Consider the following 15669-nt stretch of genomic DNA (forward strand, 5'->3'; position numbering starts at 1 on the left):
CATGGGTGAAGTTTGGCAAGCTATGGCCGGCCCTGATATAACCTCTCACTCAGATATTCACTAATTCAATGATAAAAATAATTATTAACCTGTGATAAGTGTAACAGTAAACTGAATAAACTCATTTTTGTTAAGTCTTCAAAACACTCGTGCGTAGTGAGCATTATTTTTCAACGCAAATTCCTGCCTGCACTTATTTGAACTTTGTGATTTTTTTTTTTTTTAAGGTATATGACAAACACATTGGTTGGCCTATAGACTTCAGCATAGGCAACTCTTAGAAATCCAGCCACACATTCAGAGGTCCTCCGAATAGTGACTTTAACCTGAATTACTATTTATTATTCATGAAGCTGCAAGTAGGGGTTAGTAGGGGTTATGGGCTTAAAGTTATAGAACAATTATTTTGTGGGATCAACTAATTGGCGAGACAGACACTTTTTCTTATTCAACTTTGATGCCATCTACAACAATTTTATTCAAATATACTGCTATACACAACACTTTGATTGCTTACAAAATCCTACCCACATCACCCAAAGTAGTTTCAGCCATCCACCCTACCAAAATAATATCCTTTTCCTTCGCTATTACAATCCTACTCCCAATCCTGCATCCGATGGGCCATTCCCTTGTGGTTGGTCCAGTTGCAAGACCTGTCCCATGGTCCAATGCACCCACCCACCACATCCCTAAAGTCCAGTCACAGACATTTCCTACACAGTAAAAGGAAGAACCACATATGAAAACAGGCAGGTTATATATCAGCTTCGCTGCAATTATTGCACAGCATTCTATGTGGGCATAACAATTAACAATTATCCAATCATGAATGGCCACTGCCAAACTTGACCATCCAGTCACCTTACAGGCTACAAACCACAACACAAAGGACTGCTTCACCAGACAGGCAATTTAGATACTTCATTCCAGCACAAGTTTCTCTGAACTATGCAGGTGGGAATCATCTCTCTAGCACTTTTGCACTACGCCTGGCCTAAACCACACCCTGCCTCATCTTACCTTTTCCCATCTGACCCCCCCTCCCACTCCCAAGTGCCCCCCCCCCCCCTCCCCCATGTGTCACTGAATCATCTGCCAAAAGACTTGCCTCTATCCCAACACCCCCTCCTCACCACCATTAACCTAGGAAACTACTTCCAATAACTGAACATCAATAATTGCCATGACTGCAGGAGTATGCATTTGGTCGTCTGTGTGGTTATATGTATTTGTGTGTGAGATTTTACTAGAAAAGGAGCAAGAGTTCACAAGCTAAGTGAATACTGCTTCCTGTTACATTTATCTATACTCCACACAACAGTTCGATATAGGAGAGTGGTAGCTTCTCCCTTATTTTCCTTGCTGATTGCTTGCAAACCTTGACATCTGACAATGGTTCTTGCATTGTTTTCATGTCTTCTATTGCTTCATGTAGATTAGGATGACTTAAGTTAAATGAAATGTGTTCTGAAAACTATATTTTTTGGCTTGTTTGGATAAACAGTAACACAGAGACTAAGTGAATGCAGGAAACTCACACCATCCTCAAACTGGCTGGTAGACCGACTTAAAGGGGCACTCATCACATGTTCAGTATTTAATATGCAATACTATGGTGTCAATATATTGCATGAAAGTGCAAGACCAAGAACACTGAAATATTATGGCTCCATATTTGTGCCCAGAACACATCTGCCTTCATAGCGAACATGTCAGCAATCGAACGTATTGCAACTGCAATCATTACATGCTGCAGAAACACAAATAAGAGGAAGCGCTGACTGGCAAAAAAGTGGACTGGAATGTGTTCTACATACTGTCATACTAACATGCTAAAAGAACTTGCAGAAGAGCTGGATGACTATTGGAATTTGTTATGGATGAACAAGGAATGTTTCAACTGATTAGTGAACACTGTTACACCTTACATGAACAGAAAATATACTGGTCATATACTCATAGGATTTTACTTTCCACAAGGCTGGAAGTGATCTATAAATATGAAAAGAATAATATACTTTATGGTAAAGGGTAGATAGATTGTGCTGTTATGTATTTCTGCAACAAATAATTCAAGTTTCCGGAACAAACAAATAAGCAGTTGCAATGTTGTTTCCCTGGAGTTAAAACACTTTTGTGGAGTGTTTCTATAGCTAATTACTGAACAAGTATAAAATATGTAAACATACAACCCAACTGAATGCACTTCAACAGATGGTTCGTTACATCTGTCTTTCCTGATCTATTCATATTCAGATGATGTCACTCTATCAGTCGTTTACATGTGTGTATGTCACAAAACATCAGCAGCAAATGCTGTGTACTGCGCATTATCACTCTTACACAATAAAATATATTGAGTGAGAGCCAATATTTTTAATGCTCTGCAGTCTCCTTCAATATATTGCACAAACTGTAACTGTTAATACCTCTCTCAGTCAGTCAATATTATTGTACAATAAATCTTGAGTGTGTGAGGGGTCCCTTAACAGCCTGCGAACAAACCAAATGTTTCTTGTCTCCCCAGCTTCATATATTTTTATGCAACCATGTCAACTGGACTATAGCATTTGTAGCTCTATTAATGCATATTGTGATGTGCTGCAACCCATAAAGTATGAGAACTTCCCCGTTCCTGGACAGGACATTCTTTTGAACTTGGAATTTTGCTGTTTTTCCTCTGTTCTTGACTGTTGCTTATGACTCCATAGCTCTATAGATGTGGACACACGCATTACAGCACGGCTATTGTTCTTGAGCCAACAACAATAGCTCTCCCATGTAAAATTGAATCAACACTCAGCAATTGTCATAGCTTTCCTTTGTTCACAGAAATTGTTGAACTACAATTAGACTAAGTTGTGCAGAGGGGTGGGGAGAGGGGGAATATCCTTATGCAAATTGGGTACAGACGTCTGGCAGGCGTACTGGAGCAATATTCGTGTTGTGCTGGGAACTGACACTGATATCTACATGACCCAGTGTCCGACAAGTTTTTTTTTTTTTTCTGCAACTCAGTAAGAACTATACAAGGAAGTGACACGGGAGAGGTCAGAGACAATATTGTGAAGGCTCATATATACCTCTGGCGCAGTCATAAACTACTGCCATACAGAAAACTGGCATAATTTTTTGTGAATAGCATGACAATCAAATAAACTCAAGTTGTACAGTGACTGCTAAAGCCTATTTCCTGCAGATCTCAAAACTGCTAGATCTGTGGTTTAGTAGACTCACAGACTATCATTACCAGAAATACGTGAATTTTGGAATGAATAAAAATTAGATATTGTCATATTACAAAAGGGACAAGTGCCCCTCTCCCCCCCCCCCCCCCCCCACTCACGCCCCCCCTTTTCCTTGTGTGCACCTGTAGTTTTAATATTCTAACACAAATGGTTGCTTTTTATTTCAAAATATTAATACTGTTTCTGCAATTGTTGGTTTCTATATCAGCTAAGTTTTTTTAGTATAAATAGAATGATATTGCACTGTTAGTCATTAAAACGGCATTGGCAGGAAGGACAAGAAATAAAAAAATTAGTTATCGTGCATCTCCAGCATAGTAGGAAGAATATATGACTCAATCTGTTGGTGATCTGCAGCTTTACAGTGTGTGCAATTTCGTGGGAAGAGCTGCCACCCAGTTAGATAGCAAACTGAAATGAACTTCTATTACAGATTTAGGTACATCATTCCACACTGCTTCAACTCTATGCCCAAATTCATAAATTGTAGATGTTTTAAATGGGTGAGATGATAAAAGTATATGCTGGTCACGACAATAGTTGGACACCACCTGCATGGAAATAAGTCAGAAGAGCTCAGGCTACATGTGGTCCTTTTTATCTTGAAAGGTATCATGGAGACCTTGAAGATAGGGCAGTCACTGGCTTTCATGCTGTAATGGCTGCTGTCCATATTACCAGCTACTTGAATCAGAGTTGATTTATTTAAACGTTCACCTTAAAGTTTAACCACCACCTTGTACATCACATAATCTTCACGAGTGTTTCCTGTTTATTATGATTTCAGTTGGTGGTCCTTGTAGATCACCATTGCAAGCTGCACCAAGTCTACAAATTTCCTCCTTATCTGTATGCAAGATGGAATATAAAGAATCTTTTTGAGATTCAAACCTTAGTCAGAAGGACTAAACAGAAACTAAGAGACAGAGTCACAAAAAACTCCTGTTAAGTTCCATTTTAACACACTGGGAATGAAACATTCCTCTTTAAGGAGCACTACACTTCTAGCAAGTCTATTGGATTTCTCTCATCATCATGTGCTTTATGCTTGTCAAAATAACAGTTACCTAACCACATTCTGAGTATCCATCTCTTTACTGCACATGCCAAACCAGTAAACAAAAATTTTCATTATTTTTTAAAAAGTACTTTTTGATACTTATTTTCAAGTAAAATTTTGGATGTAGATTTTACAGAAAGTTAACTATGATTAAGGGGGAAAAAAGTTACTTGATGAAAGGCAGATCAGATCACTTATTTGTAAGACAGCAGTTTATCTACTAAACAGTTGCTGAAACAGGAACAACTGGAGAAAGTTTGACAACACAAATTAAAGAAATGTGATGAATTTATGAGATTCAGCTATTTTTATTTCTGTTTTCATTTTGTTTGTGTTTCAGCAATAATAGATTTTGTTGAAATTCTATGTGAACATTCACACATGTCCCCAATGAACATTGGTAAAATTTAACATTCTTAGAAACGATACCGACCAAGATATAGTCAATTGTTTGACTCCACGCACGACTTCGCAAAGAGTGAACGTGAGTTTATGGCAATCTTGAGCTGTTATACCTCAGGCAATATTTTGTTGAAAGAAATGAAATATGATTTTTTTGTACATCTTCGCGTGTTTTCTTAAGAATAATAACTAAAAGAAATTTTACAAGCCACTTTCAGCCAGAAAATTTTAGGCAAAATCATATGAATAAATTTCTGAGTGTAGGTTCTTATATCTCAGAGAAAAAGTATGATGAACATGAAACTTGGCATGTGGTAAGCTAACAACACAAGGTTCTCAAATACAAAGTTTCAGTTACGTACTGCTTTATGGTACTGAACAAATTAAGTGCAAAGTTGAAGATTTCGTAAAAGGCTAAAAAAATATGCGGTATTTATGAACCAATTTAGCAAAAAACTATAACTTTCCAAATTGGGCTCACTGGAAAGGGTTTGGTTTTAACCACAAAAAAGTGCATTTGATTATTCAATGTGGGGTAAAAATGCTACATAATTTGAACCAAAGTAAGACGTAAAAATTGTGGTGCAACAAAAATGTAAACTTCAGATTCTTAAACCTCTTAGAATAAATTTTTGCTGAACATGTAAATTAATAGACACTAGGTGGGTAGCACAAGGATTTGGAATACAAAATCTCATTCACCTACTGTTTTCCAACAATCTACAAATTTGTCAAAATAATATGATTTTTGTGAAAATGGGCAAATAAGGTATATTTCACACTTCTTTTACAAATAGCATTTTCTGTTAAAAGCTTCAAAAATGTTCTAAAATTCTCCCAATAAACCGATGTCAGCCATTTGCCTTCCCTAATACAATCATTACGTTCCTGTTCCACTTCCACTTTCCAAGCCTGCAATCTGGTTTCTTAATTTAGGTTCCAAAGCCTTGTGATGACACCCATCTGCTTACAAAGCCATCTGCTAATACATTTTCTCTGATTCTCAGAGCTGAAGGTATACCTCACATAGGCAGCAAGTAAAAGGAAATATCAATTTTTATTTCAAACTCCTCAGCATTGTTGTTTGCATTTTTTGAAATTTCTGAGCCACTTTCTGGAGTTGGTTTTCTTTAAACTGATACTGTCAGCCAGATTATGATACTGAAGGAGCTAGAGCATAGAAATGAGGTGATGTTTTGGTACCCAACAAGTATCCTATCTTCCGGGCCAATAAAATGAGAATGTGTAAATTTCATCAGTGCATCATTTTGTTGCGCTGATATGTCAATAATGTTGCCAATCCAGCATTCGTTTCCAATACACAGGCAATATAATGGCCAGGTAACAACTCCATCAATTCCAGACTTAGCATGTCTGCACTGAATACTCTGGCAACAAAATTTGTGTCCTTAGAAACTTTGCTGATATAAACTGAGGTTGAATCAACTGCCTGAAATTCATGAAGCTTTTTTGTACCTCCAACTGTGCAGCTTTCTCATCATCTGTCTTCTTGAAACTTTTTGCTCTCTTCAATTTAAAGTCTGTCAATTTTCAAATAAATGCATGTAAAGATATTGTATCATGTTGCAAGTGATCTGAAATAATGTAACAACTAACAAAACAACATGCCCTCATTGACAACAAAATATGCAGCTTGCAAATTTCCCCAACAAAATCCCTGAGCAGCATTTTGGACAACAAACAACTAACTTTCAGCAAGTCCAACAGAGCAATCAATTCATTTTCTCTTAAGTCACACTTCAACAACTTCAAATATTGATTGGTGTTTTTGCTATTAATGGTGACTAATCAACTTCCAAAATTTGATGGTAAGTTTTCAATGATGTTTTCAACCATTAATACACTTGTTACCAATGTCTCATGGTCAGTGTGGACACCCTGTTTGATTTCTATTGATCCTTCCCGATCCCAGTCATTAAACATTTTTTTCCAAGTGTGCTTATCCACCAGGATAATTCTCCCATCTTTGTAACACACAATCCTTCGAATTCACACTACATATGGTCTTTCTGTCAGTTGTTTTTAGTCATCTTTGATATTAGCATCTTGGTGCATAGTGCAGATGCAAACAGAATGTGTACCGGAACCACCAATGGTGCGGAGCACATGGGTCGGAGGTCACAAAATTTTGAAAAGCTAACTTCAGCTCCATATTCATTATGGTACACTGCGAATAGCTCCTTCAGATTAAGCAACAGCAATCACTTTTGTATCTTTATTTGGAACCACTTAGCTGAAATGAGACACTATCTTTTTTACCTGGACATATCCTGCCGAATTCATCGTCTTCATAAAAATCTTCAACTCTATTGATGACCAATTGTGCCAGGGTTTTGCCAACTTTAACATGTATACCACATGCTATTTCGCCAGAGCTTTGCCAATTTTCACATGTATACCACAAGTGAAAGATGGCAAAATCGGTCACTGATAGAGTTTCAAACATTTAGGAAGACAAAGAATTCAGTAGGATGTGTTCAGGCAAAAAAGAAAATGTCTCAGTTTGGCTAAATGGTTCCAAATACAGATACAAAAGTGTTTTCTTTTGTTTAATCTGAAGGAGCTGTTTGTACCATACTGTACTAAACAGCATAAAAGCCATTCTCCTTTTTTCATGTTGATTTGAAATGTGCTCTGCAATGCCAAAATTTGCTACTATTTCCTGTACTAACCAACTTTTTGGGACCACAGTCTGTAGCACTAGTTCTCTTGGCTTGTTGGATGTATCAGTTTCCTTTCTTAGTTCTTCTATGAGACCAACATAATCTTTACGTAAGTGGCAACATCTTTTTCAAATTGGCTTTGTGGCCCCTCTCACGCAGAAAATCCAGCAGCATACATGATTTTGTCTGTAATCAGATTCTTCACGTGTTCAATTTTCCTTTTTATATACTTAGGTTTATCTCTAGCAGTTAACCTCAGACTTTTCAGTGGAGAAGTGCCTATAGTACTCAAATCATGGACCAACACAATATAGTGAGATATTACTTGTCAATACACAAATGAAAAAAATACATGCAACTGAACACAGTCAACAGGTTGTTGAAATGTAGCCCATTGTTGTGGAATATTCCCTAAAATTCATCTGTCATTTTCAGGTATTGGTAGTGCACATTGGAAAATTGAATGTGATTTTCTGCATTCTTAAAAATATACTCTTTCCAATGGCGATTAGTTTCAAATCAGTTACGAAAATCAGATTTTCTACAAGTAGACTGGATGTGATCCTTTTTTGTAATTTTTACAGAAATAAAGTTTGAACTGGTTTTATAGAACATGGAAAGCAGTCTGTGAATTATATTTTACAGTGGAAAACCTAATATTGTTAAGTTGTTTTGTATATGTTTATCACACATTTAATCAACAGGATAGAAGAAGCTGAAATTAAAACTTCATTCACAGCATAATCTTTCCAGCTGCTTTGCCTCAGTTTATGTAGCATTGTAAGTCCAGTTTGGAAATTAAATCCTTCTGGAGGGGTGAGGAACCTCAAACACATTTTTTTTTAATGAGACTGGGTTTGAAGCCTGAACAGGAAATGATATTTATAAAAGAAGTGTCAAATATACTCTATTTTCACCTTTCAACAAAAATTGTCATCTTATCGACAAATTGTAGACTATTAGAAAGTAGCATGTGAATGAACTTTTGTACTCGACTTGCTTGTGCTTCTGACCTATTTGTATTAAGTTTACTTTTTTTGTCACAATTTTCACACTCTCAAATTAACTAACATTGTTGGCCCGTACTGGATAATCTAACACACATAAATCAGGTAAAAAATACCACCTTTTTTATCTTTTTATGGAATCTTGAACTCTGCACTTAATTTATTCAGTACTGTACAGTGGTACATAAATGAAACTTAATATTTGAGAGCCTTATGTTGTTAGGTTACTACAGGCCAAGTTTCAAGTCTGTCAGGCCTTTAATCCCTGAGACATAAGATGTCCAACTTCGAAAATTTTTTGGACAATTTTGACTAAAATTTTGTAGCTAAATAATAAGGCTTGTAAAAAATCTTTTCATTCACGTTCGTTCTGTCCAAAGTTGCACATAGAGTCAAAAAAGTGACTATATCTTGGTCAGCAGTCTTGCTTTGATGAATGTTAAACTTCACCAATGTTCACTGGAGACATGAGTAAATATTCACATAAAATACCATCGAAATCCATGATGGTCAAGCAGGAAAATGTTCTGAAATTAGACAATATGACTTGGAATGATCCATGTACCTGTCTCAACAACTGATAAGTAGGCAGCCCTGTCTCGGATTATGTTTTAAAAAAGTTTGCTACATAAATAAAGTTTTTATAAACAAAATATACCACATACAGAGCTCATGAATTCCAAGAGGCCACGATATGAAACTTCTAACTCTGCCCGCTTTCCAAGAGCAAATTCATGTTTTGGAGGATCTGTATTTGGAACAATTCTATATTCCAGATACAGTTGTCGAATAAAATCCTGGTGGATAGAAACAGGAAAACATACAGTTAATGACTAAAAAGAATTAATAATCAATAATAATCAAAAATGAATACACAAAAAGTAAAAAACAAGATTAACGTTCAGAATACAAGAGCTTAATTGGTACAAACTTTTATTGGGAGCAAGAAGGAAAAGGAAGGGGAGCTGGAAAAAAAAAGCACTGTTGAGGCTTTATTGGCAGTACATTAAGGGCAAAATCAGAGAAACAGAGAGAGAGGGGGAGGGGGGGGGGGGAGGGGGGATAAGAAGAAGAGAACGTGGGAGTTACAGTAGAGTGTGTTAGCTAATAGCTGACACTGAAACAGCAGAGAGTTCAATAAGCAGCAAGTTACGACTAAACTAAAACAAAACCTGTACAAACTAGAATAGCCCAGTCAAAGAAGACCCAAAAAAGATCGAAAGGGGAAAAAATCTGTGTAGTTATTGTGATAGAAGGTAGTGCCATGAAGGACTTATTAAAAAAACTGACTGGCGGGATACGAATATGGGTATGAGTAGTTCAATGGTCACATTTGATGTTTTTCTTTAATAACTAATGCCACTACTCCTAGCAAAAATGTTTCCTAGTACAAAATGAAGCTTTTTTCTCTGGGACTAATAGCTTCTGCATTGCAGAGGATGCAAAAATCACAGATTATCAAAAATATTGCTTTAATGATATGGAATTATTTGTTATAGTTAAATGAAATGGGCTGAGAAGAAATATTAAATGTGTGAACCACAGCTAAGTGCCGTAGAACCTTATTAAGGGATAAATTGTATTCTGTGGGTCACCTGGTTGTGGTTTTGCATATCCCTCTATCATAGGTCTATAAACTGAAGAGTGAGCAGCAAGGAGGAGGAGGAGGAGCAGGAGGAGGAAGAGGAGATTAGTGTTTAACGTCCCGTCGACAACGAGGTCATTAGAGACGGAGTGCAAGCTTGGGTGAGGGAAGGATGGGGAAGGAAATCGGCCTTGCCCTTTCAAAGGAACCATCCCGGCATTTGCCTGAAGTGATTTAGGGAAATCATGGAAAACCTAAATCAGGATGGCCAGAGACAGGATTGAACCGTCGTCCTCCCGAATGTGAGTCCAGTGTGCTAACCACTGCGCCACCTTGCTCGGTGTTGTGAGCAGCAAGTCCTCACTCTCTCCAGTCCACTATGTCACAAAAAGCAACTTCAAGGGGTTTCATACGGTTACACGGACTCTTCCGCCGCTTGTCTTACGAATCACATGTGATGCAGTGCATATACATGCCCGGATGTGTTTATTTTTCACATGGTGAGTTGACATTAGGATTGCCACTTTCTTCACAAAAAAAGGAAGATTTTTCATGGACATTTTTTAATGGCTAGTGCATTCATATTTTTATTAAATGCCATTTTCAATCAAAAAAAATAGCTCACATTTACATCTTAAGCCCTATTCCTTCATATCACTATGGTATTTTGAAACTGATTTAACTTCATGTAGGACTGTACTGTCATTCTTTAGCTGGTTAAAAAAATCTTTGCAGGAAATGTCAAAATTTATTGCTATTTGAAGCTCTGATTTTATAAGTTCTGGTGAACACCTGCTCCCAACATCAGTCCACTTGTTCTTCTTCATCGAAAACACTCGTTCCACAAATGCATTTGAATCTGGTATGCTTAGTATAAAACACACGAGCCGAGAGATATTTGTCACTTTTTGTTGAGGCACTAGTATCAAGAATTTTACCCACTTAGATGCAACATCACTATCCTTAGTGATTTAGTTAGTAAAGTTATCTTTCACTTCACAAAATTCTTCATATAGCTGATCCAGGTTGATCCTATCTTGTAGATTAAGTGTTTCCACTGCAAGTTCAAAATCACAATATTGTAATTCCCCACTCAAAGAAAGAGGTTCCAACCTTGCATACTTGTTACTAGCTGAGGAGTCATAATGGTTTTCAAGATATTTCAACAATGTGTGATAGAAAGAATCAAATTCACGTGAAATCTTATTAAGAGATGTTGATGAAATCTCTCCCATTAATTTCTTGGTTTCACTCCCATAGAATTTATCCTTCTTTCTTTGTGTAATCTTCTTATACATGATGCACAGACTGTTACGTGATTCAATGATGCTTAGCTCCCTTTTCTCCAGGTATTTGGATACTGTTGCATTTGACCTCCAATATTTGACACAAAATGCAAGTAAATTTTAGGAATAATTCCTTTCACTGGGTCTTCAGCGAAAAATACTGATGCAAGTTGCTTTGGACAGGCATCAATGCTCCTGAAATAGCTCTTTATAGCTGGCCAGCACTCAATCAATCTGTTAATGGTAGGAGTTAAGGGCAGCCATCTTGTGGGCACATGCCTTAATATCTCAGACCACTCAAAATCCATAAATGAAAAAAAAAAGGTTTCAGTTCCTCACGCCTTTTAGCTGATACTGAGAAATGATTATAGATCTTCAAAACAAGATTCTCTACATCCATTTCCAGCTCTTCCATAGCATGCTTCATCGCATTATGAACCATGTGGTTTGAACTGTCTTTCTGCAGGTTGGAATTTATGGAAAGCAGAAATTGATAAACAGATTGTGTCCTGCCAAAATTCACATTAGCATTGTCAGCACTATATGCAGTTAAATTATTAATATTTAGTGAATGGCTCTCCAGATTATCAACAATTAACTTTGCCACTGCATTTGAAGTTTCATCAGGCTGTTCAATAAATGTCAACAGTTTGTTCTGTACACCTACTAAAGGTTCAAAGTATCTTATACAAATTGGGAACATCTTTCTGTTGCCTCTATTCAAAGCGTCTGTTGCTACTGAGAAAAACTTACTATTTTAAGGAGATTTTAGAATATTAACAACATCACTGACACTTTTAGGTGCTAATATGTTTTTCACCAACATTTCTGCTTTCGTCTTGCCACAGGAAAGTTTTACAGCGGTTTCTGAATCTGTGAATATACATGACATCAGTTTATTGCTACAATCCAAACTTGAATAACTTATGTTGTGTCTGACTGTGTGATACAAAAGTACTAACTCACAAGCTATGACAACGTTGGCTTCAGATTTCTTAAGAGTTCACAAAATATTTGGAAACTTTTGTGGTTTGACTACTTGCTTGAGATCAAACTGTCCACCATGAGAAATGCTGAATTCCTTCCTGCACAACGTACAAAAAGCATGTTTATCAGACGTTAAACCATGCCTAACAAGTACACTTGACTGTACTGCTGATGCTTGCCACGTTTCTTCTTCACTGGTGAACTCATTACAATTCTTGAACAAAAGTAAATTAAGAAAACTAGACTTTTGACTGTATGGATTCAAGAAATTATCACTGCAACGAAGTTTATTAGTTTACAAACATCTGTAGTTGTACACATCAGAATCGGAAATAAGTATATCGACAACATTATCGATTATGCGATCAAGTGATCATCAGAAGTACCAATTTAAACGTAGACCAGGCTAAAATCTATATCTGAACGGTAATAATAACAAATATAACCAAATTAATGTGAATATATATACTGGGGAAGAATTGTGTTGGGTTTTGCGATAGTTTAGCGCCAAATATTAAAAAAAAAAAAAAAAAAGAAAAAAGAAAAAAAGAATAAAGTGCTGTAGGGGGAAATAAAAAACATAAGGTGTAATTAACAGTAAAAAACGTAAGAATAGGGAAAAACGTACAACCTGGCAACCCTAGTTGACATGGAATACAGAATGAGTTACTGATAATACTAACACACAAAATACAAATGGACAGATTCTATGTACATCGCTGCACACTCTTCTACATGCTAGAGGAGAAATTTGTTCTCAGTCATCTAGACATGTTTATGGCAGTTGTAGCATTCTTTGGGAAAGGCGAATTCTCTGACCATGAGTGCCGCTCATTTTTCAGTTAACAAACAAGCTATACCTCCCCAGTATTTCCTGTTCAGTTCCCTCATGTGAATAGATAAAATTCATCGAGCTTGTTATTTTCATATAGTGGAGTTATTTTCAGTTTATTATGTGAGTATTTATTTTTAAGTGAGCTTTTAAATAAAACATGTTCCTATAAAAAAATGGCTGACAGCTGTTTAATTAATAAGTGTGATGCGGTTAGTGATCTATGCAATGATGTTGCAAAAAGTATTGAATCAGTAAATGTGGCACCTAGCTGCAGACTTTTATTGACAGTGTATTGAAACATGGTAGTGAATTAAGAGTGACCATAAAGTTGTTATGCTTCTCTCAACATTAACTATGTTACTGGCAGACTGCATAAATCCCTTCCATTCAGGAATTCTGGCTCTTTTAGAGTGGAATGCATAGAGTGGAGCCAATTGCCATGCATCCACAGAATATCTTGTAATGTATGTGTGCATATGTCTGACTGAACAGGATTGATTACATTCAGGTGTAGAACAGTAATCTGCTGTATTGCATTGCTTAACTTTTGTTGAAATATATGATGTTCAATAACATCTAGGTGGCCTACATGTGTTGCAGGGGGAGCCAATATAAGCCTCTGAGCCTCTTCAGATGCTGTAAGAGCTTAGGCTGGGGTGATGCATTTGATATCTCCCATGCTGTGGCAAGTATCCTAGCTGCTGTTAGGGAAGACAATGAAATCAACACTATCAATACACATTCACAGCACGTTACACTTGTGGGCACGCTCTTCAGTCTGGTAGACAGCTGACAGCTTCAGCTGTTGACTTTTTAAAATAGTATCTCACTCAACATCTGCAAATAAGTACTCAATAAACTGAAAATAACTCCACTGTATAAGCATGATTAAGTCATGGGGCAGCGATATGCACGTATAGACGGTGGTAGTGTCACGTACACAAGATATACAAGGACTTTCCATGGACAGAGCTGTCATCTGCAGTCAGGTGATTCATGTGACAAGAATTCTGATGTGATTATGGCTGTCCGAATGAAATTAACAGACTCTGAAACACGGAATGGTAGTTGGCACTAGAAGCATGGGACTTTCCATTTCAGAAATCATTAGTGAATCCAAAGCATCAAGAGTGCCAAGAATACAAAATTTCAGACATTACCTCTCACCACGGGCAATGCAGTGGCCAACGGCCCTCACTTAATGACTGAGAGCAGCAGGTTTCATAGAGTTGTCAGTGCTAACAAACAAGCAACAACATGTCAAATAACTGCGGAAATTGATGTGGGACACAAGACGGATGTATCCATTAGGACAGTGCTATTTAATTTGATTTTAATGGACTATGGCAGCAGATGACCGATGCAGGTGCCTTTGCATAGCATTGCCTGCAATGCCTCTCCTGGGCTCATGAGCATATTGGTTGGACTCTGCACAACTGGAAAGCCATGGTCCAGTAAGATGAATCCCAGTTTCAGTTGGTAAGAGGTGACGGTAGGTTTCAAGTGTGGTGCAGACCCAACGAAGCCATGGACCCAAGTTGTTAACAAGGCACTATGCAAGCTAGTTGTGGCTCCATAATAGCGTGGGTTGTGTTTACATGTAATGGACTCGTTATGTTTGATTACTTGGAGACCATGTGCAGCCATTCATGGACTTCATGTTCCCTAACAACAATTGAAGTTTTATTGACGGCAGTGCACCATGCCACCAGGTCGCAAATGTTTACAATCGGTTAGAAGAACATTCTGGACAATTCATATGAATGATTTGGTCACCCTGATCACCCAACTTGAGTCCCATCCAACATTTACGGAAAATAACTGAGAGATCAGTTCATGCATAAAACTCTACACCTGCAACACTTTTGCAATTATGAACGACTATAGAGGGCCGATTATTTCTGCAGGGGACTTCCAACAAGTTGCTACACTATGCCGTTCAAAAGGAGGTCCAACACGATATTAGGAGGTATCCCATGACTTTCATCAGCTCAGTGTATTTTTGTCTACTTGTGTAAGAGAACAGGATAGGAAACATTGGGGAAGTTTAGCCTATTTAAAAACTGAAAAATCAAGCAGTAAATGTGTTTCTTGTATTGTTTCAAAGCACTTAAACTGTTTCTGATATTTATTTTTTATTTATAAACAACCTTACTGATTTTCTTTGTTATTTTAATGTAAGCCATGCTTTTTGTTTTTCTGTCTCCATGTTTTATGGTGTTAAGTGTAATATGTATGAGATTATCACCATATACTGTGAATTATCAACTGTTTTCAAACCTCAGTGGTCTTTTTTTTTTTTTTTTGCGTATAGGCATTCATCAGAGTTAAATGGTGGTTTTGTTCTGCGATTAATTTGAGTAAATTGCACTGTCTGTGGCAGTTTGCTTCCAAAAGGAGGTTGTATATGTGGAAAAGATCTAAACACACCAATAAGTTTAAGACACATTACATACTGGTAAGACAGAGATTTCGAAATCAAATTTTAACCTACAAACCACTGTCATGGGCAAATGTTGACACTGGCAATAATTTATTGGTTATGAACAGCAGATTAAAATTGAAAAAAAAA

General features: G+C 37.0%; 1 protein-coding gene across 2 annotated transcripts in view; it reads right to left on the reverse strand.

The window, feature by feature from the left end:
- Positions 1-15669, reverse strand: part of LOC126162672 (non-structural maintenance of chromosomes element 3 homolog) — a 77596-nt gene that overhangs the window by 21402 nt on the left and 40525 nt on the right. Inside the window, exon 4 of one of the 2 annotated variants that reach the window (XM_049919320.1) lies at positions 9070-9201. The exons of the other annotated variant lie outside the window; for it this stretch is intronic. Within the exon in view, the coding sequence (XP_049775277.1) occupies positions 9070-9201 (132 nt within the window). The remainder of the gene's footprint in view (positions 1-9069; positions 9202-15669) is intronic. 2 annotated transcript variants of the gene reach the window in all.

Source organism: Schistocerca cancellata, chromosome 2 (assembly GCF_023864275.1).
Source record: "Schistocerca cancellata isolate TAMUIC-IGC-003103 chromosome 2, iqSchCanc2.1, whole genome shotgun sequence".
NCBI classification, from domain to species: domain Eukaryota; kingdom Metazoa; phylum Arthropoda; class Insecta; order Orthoptera; family Acrididae; genus Schistocerca; species Schistocerca cancellata.